The sequence below is a fragment of the Manis pentadactyla genome, chromosome 3 (assembly GCF_030020395.1).
Source record: "Manis pentadactyla isolate mManPen7 chromosome 3, mManPen7.hap1, whole genome shotgun sequence".
Lineage (NCBI taxonomy): Eukaryota > Metazoa > Chordata > Mammalia > Pholidota > Manidae > Manis > Manis pentadactyla.
The window spans coordinates 216,653,429-216,667,980 of record NC_080021.1 but is presented as its reverse complement, the minus strand read 5'-3'; the positions used below and the strand labels follow the sequence as shown (position 1 = coordinate 216,667,980).

The 14,552-nt window shown below is 41.8% G+C and overlaps 1 protein-coding gene across 5 annotated transcripts in view; it reads right to left on the bottom strand.

The window, feature by feature from the left end:
• Positions 1-14,552, bottom strand: part of NUP214 (nucleoporin 214) — a 105,999-nt gene that overhangs the window by 62,432 nt on the left and 29,015 nt on the right. For 4 of the 5 annotated variants that reach the window (XM_057499140.1, XM_036913550.2, XM_036913553.2 and 1 more), the window contains exons 14-21: positions 13,699-13,796; positions 11,241-11,327; positions 10,891-11,040; positions 9,743-9,901; positions 8,021-8,124; positions 5,917-6,099; positions 5,111-5,199; positions 4,922-5,005 (exon numbers count right to left, since the gene is read on the bottom strand). In XM_057499140.1, coding sequence (XP_057355123.1) covers positions 4,922-5,005; positions 5,111-5,199; positions 5,917-6,099; positions 8,021-8,124; positions 9,743-9,901; positions 10,891-11,040; positions 11,241-11,327; positions 13,699-13,796 — 954 coding nt within the window. The remainder of the gene's footprint in view (positions 1-4,921; positions 5,006-5,110; positions 5,200-5,916; positions 6,100-8,020; positions 8,125-9,742; positions 9,902-10,890; positions 11,041-11,240; positions 11,328-13,698; positions 13,797-14,552) is intronic. The other variant, XM_036913551.2, reaches the window with a different exon arrangement.

Genomic DNA, 14,552 nt, shown 5'->3' with positions numbered 1-14,552 from the left:
TTCATCCTCACAGTTATCCTGCAAATTAGAAATTGCTGTTATCTGACTTGATGGTTAGTGCTCAGAAAGGTTACGTCATTTGCATAAGGTCATGAAGCTGTATGTGGTAGTCAGAATTCAAACGTGGGTGTATCTGACTTGTAAGATCACATTCTAACAATACTGTTATATAACACTGAAACCAGGGCTAGGCAGAATTTCCATGACCTTTGTCCCCTGGTGCCAGACCCATGGTTAGTTATGTTGGATGACACAAGAGATTTTGTAGACATAATTAAGGTAACTAATCAGCTGACCTTAAAATAGAGAGGTTATCCTGGGATTACCCAGGTGGCCCAAAGTAAAATCTCATGAGCCCTTCAAGACAGAGAAAAGAAGCAAAAGTGAAGTCAGAGATGCGCCAGAAGGGGAGGAAGGATCCTTCCTGACACACAGGAAGGACTCGACGTGCTGCTGTCAGTCTGCAGATGAAGAGAGCCAGCAGCTTACATCAAGAAAGAACCTCAGTCCTACAGCTGCGAGGACCTGAGTACTGTCAACAAGGGATGAGCTTAGAGGTGGACTCTTTCCCACAGCCTTCAGATAAGAGGTCAGCCCAGCCAACACCTTGACTGCAGCCTGTGAACCCTGAGCAGAGGACCCAGCTGAGGCGTGCTATGCGTGGACTGCTGACCCAGACAACCGTGACAGCATGAACAGGTGGTGTTCTAAGCCAGTACATTTGTGATGATTTGTTACACCACAAATAGAAAACAAATACAAACCCCACATTCCCTTAGGGCCACAGTCTCTCAAAAGTTTCTCTAAAATGCTAGTTTCCGAGAGTTAATAGCAGCAAAAAAGATGACTCAAACTCATCACCTTCAAGAATTGGACAGAGAGAGGGAAACTAATATAACTATGTAACTCCCAAGGTCAGATACAACTTGGAGCTTCTCTCAGTTTCCTTCCTTCATCTTTCTGATATCAGTCATTGACCATGGATGGAGGGAGGCCCACGGAATGAGAGATGCAAAGGCGAGCAGCCTGGGCTGCTCACTCTCCCAATGGTATTTTCTCCACAACTGATAAACGTGGCTCTCTATGACCAGGGATGCAGCTACCTTCCTGGCGTTAGAAAAGGGTGCCCACTGAAACCTAAAGAATCTGATTTCACTTAAACTCTAACTCAGGTTAGGAAAGGCAAAAAGCCACATTAACAGGAAAAAGAAAACAAAACAAAACAAAAACCAAGAAATAGTGATCATCTCAGTGGATGCAGGAAACTTCACAACTTACAATGAACTATACACAGTGTTCCCTTTGAGATCAAGGCCAGGCTGCCCACCCACCACTTTCACTGGACTCAGTACTAGTGAAGTACTCTGCATTTCCTAGCTAGTGAAGTAAGGTAAGAAAAATAAAAGGACTGAGAAGGCAGAAACAAAACTGTTCCTATCTGTAGAGGATATAATTGTTCCCACAGAAAGTCCAAGAAAGCTCCAGGCATATTATTTGAACAAATGAGTTTAGTCCGGTTGCTGGATACAAAGTCAACATACAAAAAAAATCTAATATATTTCTACATACCACATCTAACATAAAACATAAAATGAAATTTGAGGGGAAAAACCCCCAACCATTACAAGCACATAAAAAAAAAAAACTCTTAAAATAAATCTGACAAAATATGTATGTCCTCCATGCAGAAAACACTGAGAGAAACTGAAGACCCAAATAAAGAGATGCCATGTTTAGGAACTGGAAGGGCAGCACTGTACGAATTGGCAGGTCCATTCTCTCAAGTTATCTAGAGAGACAATATAATCCCAATAAAATCTCAACTTTTCTTTAAGGGTTTAGGGAGACAGAATTTAACAAAATGGAAATGGAAAGCACCAAGAAGAGCCAAAACCTTCTAGATTATGGGTCAGCAAACTACAGCGATGGATGGGCTGCCTATTTTTATAAAAAGTTTTACTGGAACCCAGACACAGCCATTCATTTACATACTGTGTGTAACTACCTTCCCATTACAAGGGCAGAGCTGAAGTAGGTACAATAATAGAAACCACAGGGCCAGCAAGCCTGAAATATTTAGTACCCAGCACTTTAAGAAGTTTGCCACCCCCTGCTCTAGATTGTAGAATTTTCTGTGATAATGAAATGTTCTATATCCATGCTTCCCATTACAGTAGCCACTAGTCACCTGTGCCTACAGAGCAATTTTTAACTTTAATTTTTATTAATTTAAATAGGCTACTATATTGGACATCACAGCTTTAGAATTTAGAAAGAGAAAAGCATTGAGACTTTTCTTTAGCCCTAATTAAGGCAGTGTGGCAGTAGGATTTCTAATCAGTGTATGAGACCAACTGACCTACACATACAAGGATAATTGATTTATAAAAAAAAGTGGCTGCTAAGCAAAGAGAAAAGTGGTCCTTCCAATAAACAGACAGTCCTGGGACAATCAGCTCTCTAAATACAAGAAAGTGACATGTGAGCCATACTTTTTATCATACACAAAAATCAATCCTAACAGTATAAATAAAGGGTGGTCTATCTGTACAATGGAGTACTAGCCATACCATGCAGTAATGAAAAGAAATGAACTACTGATACATGTATACATCACAGGCGAACCTCAAAAACATCATACCAAATAAAAGAAACCAAACAAAAATTTAACATATGATTCTCTTTATATGCAATTTCTATAAATGGCAGATCCATACAAAAACAAAACACGTCAGTGGCTGCTGGGGGCAGAATAGGGACTCACTATAAACAAGCACGAGGTAACTTTTTGCGTGATGGAAATGCATGGAACTGGAAGGTGGTGATGGTTATGCAATTCTGTAAATTTAATAAATATCATCAAAAGTCTATACTTGTAACAGATGAACTTTATGGTATGTAAATTACACCTCAATAAAGTTGTCTTAAAAAAGTCAATTCTAGAGATAGTACACTTTAATTTGAAAGGTGAAATGTTAACATTACTAGATAATAATCAAGGTGCAGCATTGTGGAGTATAACAATGAAGCAAAACTGAAGGAATAAAATGGCAGCAGACTCACAGACTCCAAGAAGGGACTAGTGGTTACCAAAGGGGAGGGGTGGGAGAGGGCGGGTGGGGAGGGAGGGAGAAGGGGACTGAGGGGTATTATGTTTAGTACACATGGTGTGGGGATCCCGGGGAGAACAGTGTATCACAGAGAAGGGACATAGTGGATCTATGGCAAGTTACTACACTGATGGACAGTGACTGCATTGGGGTGTGGGGGGCTGCTTGATAATATGGGTAAATGTGGTAACCACATTGTTTTTTCATGTGAAACCTTCATAAGAGTGTATATCAATCATACCTTAATAATTTTAAAAAAACCACTAAAATAAATAAATAAATAAACAAACAATCAAGGTGCATACATACTCCTGTTTCCTAGAGCTAGAGGATTTCTTAAACAGAACAAATCAAGTACGAACTGTAAAAGAAAAGGCTGATAAGTCTCTCTTAAAATTAAGAACCATTTGCCAAAAGACAACATTAAGAGAATAAACAGGCAACAAAGTCAGTATCTACAACCCACATAACCAACAAAGGGCTGGTATCCAGAATTTATTTAAAAACTTTTATAAATAAATAAGACAGGTTATCCAACAAATAATGGGCAAAAGACTTAATCAGGCACTTCACAAAAGAAGATATCCAAGTGGTTAATAAACATATAAAAGGGTTACACCAGAAAAGTTAAAAGGAAAAAGACTGACACTATTAAGCTTGGCAAGGATGTAGAACAACTGAGTAGTCACACCTTGATGATGAAAGCATAAACCGGTGCAACTATGGAAATCCATGTGACAGAACCTATTGAAGCCAAGGTACGGACAAAGTACCAACCAAGTCCATTCCTAGTCAGGTAACCAAATAAAAAAGGTCCACATGTGTTCCAAGGGACAAGCACAAGAATGTTCAGAACATTCTATTCTATTACAGAAACTGGATACAGCATATGTCCACTAGAGGAGAATAATAAACAAATGCAGCATGTTTATGTAACGGAATACTATATAGCAACAAAGCAAATGAGTAACAGCTAAGCTTTACGACACAGATGGCTCTTACAAACCTGAGGTGGAACAAAAGAACCCATCCAGAGAATAAGTAAGGAACTTACACAGAAAGCAAAGCCCAAAAAACAGGCAGAGCCAAATTAGTGCTGGGGAGGCATGCTTAAGCAGTAAAACTACTTCAAGAAAAGCAAAGACAAAGAACATTAAAGAGAAAGGCAACTTAACGCAATGTACAATCCTGGACTGGATCCTAGATTTTTTGAAGAGTGGTATGCAGGACATAAGAGGTACTGTAGGCAAACTGTTGAGTATAGACTGCCTATTAGATTACAGTAAAGTTATCAATGTAAAATTTCCTATATAGGATTACTGTATGTGTAGTTGTGTAAGAGAACATCCTTATTCTTAAGGACACATGCCAAATTATTTAAGAGTAATGGGTCCTGTCTGCAACTTATTTTCAAGTAGTTCATAAAAAATACTACTAAAGTGTGTTTGCATGTGTGGGAGAGAGGAGAAAAATAAAGCAACTGTGGCAAATGTTACTGGGATGGTAAAGGGTAAGTGGGTGCTCACTGTATTATTCTTGCAGTGGGGTTTGAAATTATTCAAAATAATAAATAAAACTTTTAAATGTCAAAAGGAAAAAACAAACAAACAAACAAAATATATATATATCAACATGAGGGTTAGAGGCACCAACCCCCCTGTACAGTTGAAAATCCACGTATAACTTTCAACTCCCCCAGAACTTAACTACTAGTCGCCTTCTGTTGACCGGAAGTGTCACAGCACACCCCATCCTACCCCACACCATGTACTGCATGGTTTACACTGAGAAAATTTCAGGACCAGCTTTACCTGGAGCAGTGGATCTCACCGGTGGGGTCTTCCTCTTGGCCAAGAAGTTTCTCAGTTGTGCCTGTTTCACGGGGGACAGTTTAGCTGAAAGAAATTCGTGAATCCATAAAGGCTTAACACTCAGGTTTTAAGATGCCAATAGATGGAACAGAACAAAGAGAGATCAAAGACTGGAAAAAATGCATTTACCTGGTACTCTGGTGGGCAAGGGTTTGCTGTGAGAGTCTATGGTGGTTTTCAACAAAGCTTTGCGCAGGCTTTCAAGGTCACTGTCAAAGCTGAAATAGGGTAGTGTTACATACGAACCAACTCCAAGAAATCGGGACAGGGGCAGGGGCAGAGGGTGTACTCTATAGCCTCCTAAATATAAATCCAAGAGACGAGAGCCTCTCCAATACAGAAACGGGAAATCTGACCAATCCATGTCATCAATCCAAAAGGACAGAGATCACAGCCTCATTTTATACACCAGCCCAGCAGCAGACACACCACCAAGAGTGCTTCAGTAGGAAGGACAACTGAACCTATACATTCAACCTAAAGACAAACTCAAAACCACCCTGATAACTTCAGGGGTAAGCTGTCTTAACTGCCAGGGTCTGGAAGTTTCCACACTCAAGCAAAATGACAAATCTGAGGTTTAAGACAAGTTAGTCAACCTAATCCTCCTACCAGTGAATTTTCACAGAACAGTACTATTGCTATAGCACCTGCTGTCATCTCCAGAGGCCCTGCTCCTGAAACACGACACTACCAGGGGCTCTTGCAGGCTGAAGTAACTCTCCCATGAGGGGCGTATTTAGGCATGTCTTTAGGCAAAGGAACAAGGATCAGAATGGGTGAGGAACCTGACCAAGATCACACAGGTGACAGCAGAGTCACTGTCAAACCCACAGCAGAACCACGCTGAGGCTACTTCGCCCCACCCCATTCATTCATTCACTCAGCCACTCACTGGGCGCAAGTGGCACTAGCAGGCCCCGCCTCCCACACACCTGTGAGTGCTGCTCTGGGAGGGAGCAGCTGAGGGGCGGCTCCACTGCGAGGTCTGGTTATAAAGGCGGAGCTGCTGCAGACTGTTCACCAGGTGAGTCAGCCTCTTCTGTTGTTGGTGGATGATTTCCCGGTTGTTGGCTAGGGTATTAAACAGTGTCTCTCGCTCTGGCACAAGCAGACGCCTGTTGAAAGCAAAGAGAAAAGTGAATGCAAATGGTTCAGGTAAAGGAACCTTCCACTGAAGGAAAAATCTTTAACAGTGAAAAGAATAAAATGGAGAACCTTTACTGGACAAGAAACATCAAGAAAGTACTAGAACATAAAAAGGGGATGAAAGCCTAATGAGGACTAACTGGAATGAGCGAGGAGCAGTTTAGGATAGATACACAGGCCAGGCCTGTAGCAAAGGACAGCAGAGTCAAGCAAAGTCTTAGGTTACAGGGAGAAGGGTGCAAGATGGGGTCAAAAGTAGGTGAATAATTCACCCAGCTATATAATTAAGATATGTGTATTTTTCTGTAAATTATATATATTAAAAAAGTGAAAAAAAAAAGCTCAGGGGTTCACTGGAAGTTCACGGTAGTCATTTCTTCAGGGCTGTCAAGAAACAGCACACGGTTTAGCAGCAGGGAGATAACAGCCGAGAGCCCTGCAGCAAGAGACAAGAGTCCCTTTCTCATGACAAGGCAGTTGGACACAAATTTTAAAAAGGCATTTCAGTTGAGTGCCAGATAATATTTAGAAAAGGGCCTAAAGACAGAGAAGTGCTAGAAAATCGTACAGATCTAAGAATTTGAACTCTGTAGAAACTTAAGGTAGAATATCCATGGGCCTGTCACAATGGAGAAGAAAGCCTGGCTTCTCTGCTAGCATCACAGCAAAGAGCAACCCAACTGCCCAGCAGAGCAGAATGTTCATGCTGTCAGTCAAGCCATTCCCTCGCATTTGGCTGGCCGTGAATTCAGAGGCAAGGCAGTGAGCTGGGAAATCTCGAATGAAGCCCAACTGCCCACGGGGACGAATGTTCCAGACCTCAGACCTTCTTCCTGACCAGGGTCTGGAGGATGAATGCTCACCTCTCCCTCACCTGAGGTTCCTCAGCTTGGGCACAAAACCTTTCTCCATGTTGGGTGATGTATTAAATTCTGTTTACTGAATTTTAAGCACATTCTAGCCCTGTTTCTGACATCATGCTCAGGTTGCCCCACTTAAAGGATCTGTGATCCCTTAGCTTTGTAACCAAGTAAACATGTCATTTCCCGATCTGTTTCTTTCCAGGGCTAGTCACACTAAGCAAGTGTAGGTGTTTCAGTGATCCAGGATTTTGAGGGATGAACTTTTCACATTTCTTGCGGGCACCTTACTGCTCTCAGTGTACTGCATTCTTTTCTCTCCAGAAAACACAGGCATAAAACCAACCACCTAGGGACAGATGACTAGGATACAGGTTTTACCAAACCTGCGCCATCACTTCTTACTCATCCTTTCAATTACCCACACTAATTAGGAATTATTCGACAAAAAAAAAAGTTGAAATATACAGCAGAGTACAAAAGAAAATCCCCTCGTAAGAGAAGATTATCTTGCAGACATAACTGAAAATTTTGACGGGTTTATTTCTAGTCTCTTTCCTACATTTAGACCTCCACACTGAGATCATACAGTATATTATCTTACACATATTTATGTCTTTTTCATATTTTTCATTTTACATATTGTATGTAACAATTATATAATTATGTATTTTATATATTCCATGTAACAGAAAATACAGTTAATATGATCTTTGGCAACATGCTATTTAATGGTTACAATATTTTGCATTTTTTAAAAATGTGATCAGATTTAGTCAGCTACTCCTCTGACTTTTGCATGACTCAGTTCAGTCCAATTTTTCAGTTATGAATAGTGCTGCAATATAAATTCTTTGATATAAAATGTGAGCATTGCCATTATTTCTGTAGAACAAATTTCTGCAAGTATAGTTACTGGGTCTAAGAGAATGAACACTGGTATGGATTTTTATAAATGCTCCCAAGTCATCTTTTACCAACGATGACACAGTATCTATTGCCCCCTGTGGTGGGTGAGGGCTTCGCTCACTTTTGCTTTTTCTTTTGTTCCAGATGTTGATCCCACTCCACGTCCAGGACATCATTCACGTTCTGGACAGAAAATTCCACATATTGATGAAGGCGTCGAATTTCCTATAAGAAACAAATGAAAAGGCAAATGATTCAGTTTTTTTTTCAGTAGCCTGGAGGAAGGTGTATCAAAACAGTTAAATAATTCTGAAATATTTTATACTGAGAACCATAAGAAACAAGGAAAATGTACTAGGCTTTACTATAATCATGGAACATTGTAATTAAAATAAAAAAAGAAACTACACCTTTTGACCTGTGTACAGGGAGGTCGAGCAAAGAAAGAGGAAACAGGATGGGCAGGGCGTTGTCAGCCTAGCACCTCTAGGGAACAGACGTCCTCACTCAGTTCTCACTTTCAGCTCCTACAAAGTAGCTCCATTCATTCACGTTCACCTTTCCACTGCCACTTACCCAGGTGAAGGGACTGCACCCTGTAAAGGGGCGGTTAGGAGCCCAGGCACTGAGCCAACTGCCCATGCGCGAGGGTCCAGCACTTACTAGTGGGGAACCCAGGTAGTCCCAGCATCTCTGTTCCCTTATCTCTCTTTTGCACATGGAGTGCACACAAAAAATGCTCGCTCTTCTTATCTTAACATTTGGAAAAAGAAAATTACTTCCTTTTGAATGGGCAAAGTGTTCCCCAAAAGCCAAATGCTTTTCTTTCGGTTCAGACACAGAGTAAGAAATAAAAAGGCATGTAGGAAGAAGGCGTAACCGGATGCAACAAGGAGGCCCATAATTTGATGAGCGGCAGGCAAGCAGGAAACAACCTCTTGCTGAGAGCCCGCATCCACAGCCCTCTGGGAATCCCCCAGAGCTGCCTGCACGGCAGGGTCCCTTTCTGGAAGGAGGGGCCATTTCTTTCCTTTTACTACTGTCAGTAAGTTTACCAGGTTTGGGGTGGAAATGGTAGAAATGGCAGACTTGCAGTATTCTCTGCGGCAGGAGGGGATCTGACATACTCACAGGCCCTCACGGCCTAGGGGAGGGGGACCAGCTACCCGCGGGGCACCTTTCCTCCCAGGGTTCTAGGCCGCCTCTAGGAGTGGGAGATGACTGCCACTAAAGCCTGTGATGCAACAATTCTAAATAAATTGAAAGATGAAAACAAAAACCAAGATTTGGCTAAAACAGAGAATAAGAATAAATAATGAGAAAAGTCAGTCTGCTAAAGTATGGAGCATAGGAAAGCACCCTGGAGGGTGGAAGTTTCGATTCTGGCTCCTTTTCACAGCGACCTTGGGCAAGACCCTTGGGCAAGACCCTTAGCCTGTGAGGCCTAACTTCCTTCTCAGGACAACAGGATCGGTGACTCCATTCTTGCAGAGCAGTTGGTTTTGAAGGCTAGAAATAACGTATAAAAAACACCTGGCAGAGTGCTCAGTGCTCAATGAATAGCTGCTACCCTTATACTTCATGACTAAATTTATATCTTTTTCAACAGTATACTCTCTATCAAGCTTAAGGTTTAGTAAAGAATTTTTTTTTTTATCAAAAAACCATCAAGAGAAAAGCCATTTTGTTTGTGACAGCTAAGGAAGTCTACAGAAGTGGGTCAATTATTCACAGGAAATTAACTTTGCAAGGACAGTCACCCAAACCCATACCTCGGCAAGGGCGACCCAATGTTGTTACAGGAGTTTGTTTCCAACAGCAGACCTGGGGTGTGTCCTCCTACCTGGAGCTGAGCTTCACTCTTGGGATCCAGTGGTCTCTTATAGAGCAAATGGAAATAGCTAGAGTCATGATTCCTCCCATGTTGTTCTCTGGCTTCTTCAACACCAGCAAAGCTCTCGAGTAAAGTGGTTTTCAAAGTACTTGTATCTCCATAAAGAGACTAGAAAGGGTACAAGGACGTGTCAGTACAAAAGTGGTGTTTCCAGGAAAGAGACCTTCTTGTCTGGATAAAGGCAGGTGGTATTTCTCAGTTAACATGAAGGTCATCTGAACATAGTTAACAGTCATGCAAAGCAAGGTCACCGCTTGGAAAGATGCTAAGGTTCATTAACAAAAATTTTTTATTTTTCTCATTAAAAAAGGCATATTCTAATGACCAGAAACTCAGAAAATAACAGAAGGATTAATGGCACCTATAATCCTACCACCTGAAGATATCACCGCTGGCGCCCTGGAGAAATCTCCACTTTCCGAGCACAGTATTTAAGACCAGAGCTCTGGAGTCATGGTCCAAACTGGGATCCCAGAACCAGGACCCAGTAACTGGGTGACTTTGGGCAAATTACTTCACCTCTCTAAGCCTGTTTCCTAACCTACAAAATAGAAACAGTACCTATCACACAGGAGAGTTATGAGGATTTAATGAGGTAACAACCTCATTAAGTGTTTGTGTGCCGTGAGTGGCTTAGTAAGTAATCATAGTAACACACAGCAAATAATACTATTAAGAAATATTATGTATCGTTACACTGTATATGCTCCTAAATATTCTGCCTTTTTTTAACCTAACACTTTACTACGACCTAACAATTTATTACAAAAGGCAGTAAATTTTCAAATATACCTGAACTAACAACTGTAATAAACTTATATGAAGTGCCTTGTATGTGTCAGTGGAATAGAAACTATTGTTCCATTTTCCATGTGAGAAAACTAAAACAGAGTGATTCCATTAACTTGCCCCAAATCACATAATTTATTACTAAGTGCTGAAGGCAGGATGTGAACTTAGGCATTTCTAGGTAAGTTACTCATTCACATAAAAAAACAACTGGTGGTCACTGATGAGACAAAACACATACATCCACAGAACACCGAAACAACTTTTAAAGTGCAATGCAACTTGGCAAGAGCATCAGTAACACAAACCTCTGTGGTCTCCTTAATGTCCAACAGAAAGACGTGCAAGTCATCTGACTCTGTCCGCAGCATCTTCATCTCCTCACAAGTGCCCACCTGGAAACAGGCTTTGGCCGTTCGGGCTTTCAAATCTTCTAACTCCTTCTGAAAGTGTGCGATCTGCAGAAGGCAGAGAGGAGAAAACTCCTGAGTCAGCACGGTGCGGCAATAATGCCACTCAAACCAGACCGACGAGCAGCACAGACTCCTGGAGGCCCAGGCAGGACGCCAGCACACAGCAGTCACACAGGGGTCTGCCCTCAGCCATTCAAATGCACTGGCAGAGCAAACTCGGGAAAAATCAGCAGGAACAGACTTACCTCCTCCCCAATTCCAGCTATCACAGGGTCTGAGTCTTTCCACTGATGTCCTTGCTTTTCTGTAACAGGAGGCTGGAGTAATTTTGTCTGAAATGGAAGGCAAAAGGCTTAAAAAATGCATCCTCTGCCACAGTTAGGGCTTCTTGAAGCAGCTGGTCCAGAGCCTATCACAGGGAGTGGCACTTTGATGACACAGTCATTGTCCCGCCATCCGTACTTCTGAACTGGACTTACTGGGTACCTACTTGGCATAAGGCACGTTCTAGACAGCGGAGCTAGAAGTGAACAAGACAGCCAGGTCCCTACTCTCCCGGAACTTACTTTCTACTAGGACAAAATGGATAGGATAGTAAGTCAGATCATTTAAGCAGGTGATAAGGGGTGTGAAAAGTAAGCAGAAAATATAGAAAACAAAAGGCAGCACTACACAGATGACATGGTCCAGAAAGTCCCCACTGAGCATGGCCTTTGAACCAAGACCTGGACTAAGGGAGAAAGCTATGGAAAGTTCTGGAGGAAGCACCTTCCAGGCAGCAAGAACATGTACAAAGAATCTGAGGCAAGAAAGACCTTGGCATCTTCAAGGCAAAGAGATAAAATGTGGGCACAGTAAAGTCGGGGAGGGGGTGGGAAAGGTTAGGGGCAAGTCATGCAAGGCTCTACCAAGGAGTTTAGATTTATTCTAGGTGTTTTAGGAAGCTACTAGTGCAGTTTTGGGAGACTTTAAACTATTCTTTGATTTATGATTTTAAAAAATCCTCTTGCTGCCAAACAGAGCATGGGTAACAGTGAGAGACAGGAGAAGAAACAGGGAGACCAGTCAGGAGGCCAACAAGCTAAGAGAAGATAATGACCTGAAATACAACATAAGCAGGGGAGACAGCAATATGGATCAGGGCACATACACATCAGGGCACAGCTGGCAAGACCTTCCGTTGGCACGGACTGGGGGAGGTTCTGGTAGGAATCCAGGATGACTTCTGGCTTTGGGGCTTAAGACTACTTGGTTGGTGCTACTTACTGAGATGGGAACACTAGAAAAGAAGTAGGTTCGGGGGGGAGACAGGAATCAAGAATTCTGCTTTAGTGGTTATTATCTCAGATGGCTTTTAGATTATTTGATACCTATAGCAATGAACATAGAAAGAGTTTTCAGACTGTATAAGCATTCATTAAACCAACAAACATTTACTTAATAAATACCATGAGTCACAGATTATGCCAAAAGCTAGACCTGTAAATTGGGCATTTGTAAATGATTTCTAGAAGAGCATACAAAAAGCACTAATCATGAAAGAAAAATTCATATACTGAACTATATTAAAATTAAGAACCTGTAGGCATCAAAAGAAACCATTAAGAGAATGAAAAGGCAATTCAGAGTAGTTATGTTAAAAGTATGCAGAAACTTGAAGAGACATCCCATAAAAGAAGATACTCAAATAACCAATAATCCTATGGAAAAAAAAGTTCAATTTTGTGGTCATCAGTGAATACTAATTGAAAACACAAAACACAACAATAAAAAATGGAAACTAACAAGATTGGTCAGGATATGGAGCAGCTGAACTCTCATCCACTAGTGGGAACTGACTGAAGGGAAACACAGGCATACTGTGCAGCCTGGCAACCCCACTCCTCGGTATAAGCCTAGCAGATATGCACACAGATGCTCACCTAAGGACATCAACTGGCGCAGGGAGAGCAACACTATTCACAGGGACTTAAACCTGGAAACCATTCAAATGCCTGCCCAGGGTAGAATACTTGTAGTACAGCCACTCGATGGATTCCCTTCAGCAACAATGATATGGAAAGATCTCGCAAACACAATGTTAAGCCAAACAGCCAGATACGACAACACATGTTGCATAATTCTGCTAAACAGAAGGTACAAACAGGCCAAGCTTTGCTGTTAGAAATCCTAAAAGCAAGGCCCCTTTGGCAAGGTTAGTGACTAGAACGGTACACATGAGGGAGATTCTGGGGTCTGGTAATGTTCTATTTCTTAATCTGGGTGTTGGTTACCATGGTGTATTCAGCTGGTAACAATTCACTGAAGTGTGCTTTGTTTCCTATGTGTATTATATGTCAAAAAATTAAGTAAAACTGAGGTGGTATGGAAAGGCAGAGAAAAAGAAAGCACTGGATATACTTCTTGGGTACTTTGGAAGTGAAAGAAAAAAATTCAGTGCTAGAAAGAGAATACCGCAGACTGAACAGCATAGCACAGATAAGTCAGGATCAGTACAGAAAAGAATTCTAACATTCAGGGGTTGAGACAAATGGCTTTATGAGCACACATTACAAGCATTCAAAGCTCATGTTTTGATATTTTCTATCATACAATCCTAAATACCATTTCAAAGGTGTGAATTCTGAAACACAAAAACCCATTTTATGGAGGATTGGGGCAGTAACATGATAACACACATTGTTAAGCTGAGCTTAAGCATACCTGGGGAGAGCCTGACTTGACCATGGGAGGAGTTATCCTGGGAGACTTCTGGACTACCGAGGGTGCTGGACTTGGACTGCCCTGAGCAGACCGCCCTGCTAGAATAAAAAGTAATTAAAACAGACAGTATTTATTTCCATTTTCTCCCATCACAAAATCCTTTCCTCTAATCTAAAAAAAGATTTCTCATTGTCCCTGACCCCCTTCAATGATTTTTCTTACCAAGAATGATAGCCACAGTTGTGTCAATCTCTGTTCCAAGATAACTAAAAAACATGCATCATGTTTTTAGATGTGAAACTCTTCCTTAAGAAGGAGATAAACCTTCAGTGTGTTTAATAAGTATGTTTATTTGTGTACAGGCCCAGAAGACCAGCCATGTGGCCCACCCTCACTGCCCCCAGAGGGTCCTGATGCACATCTGGGAACCGGGGACGAAGTACAGCAACCACTAGATGAGGACTATAACCCCATCACCTTCTAAGAACTCACAGGGTCTTCAGGAGCCTCCCGGAAGCCTCTAGGACAGGTCTCGCCCTGGTGCCCATTAGAATCACCTGGGGAGCTTTTAAAAAAGATACAACAAAAGCTCACATCCAAGCCTCATCTCCAGGGAGCCTGACTGAACTGTTACGGAGGGACCCCCCCAATGAATCTAGTGTGCCACTGGGACTACGATCCAATAATCTAGGACCCTCCGAACTTTATTAAATAATGGCAATGGGTTGGGGTGGGGGTAGGGAGATTAGAGTGGTGAGCAGTGGAAATGGGGACCGTTATGGTTGAAGTTTTCTCTCCCAAACTGTAAGTCATGTGTTAAGACTAAGGCAAGGCTGCTTAACTTTTTGGGCCAT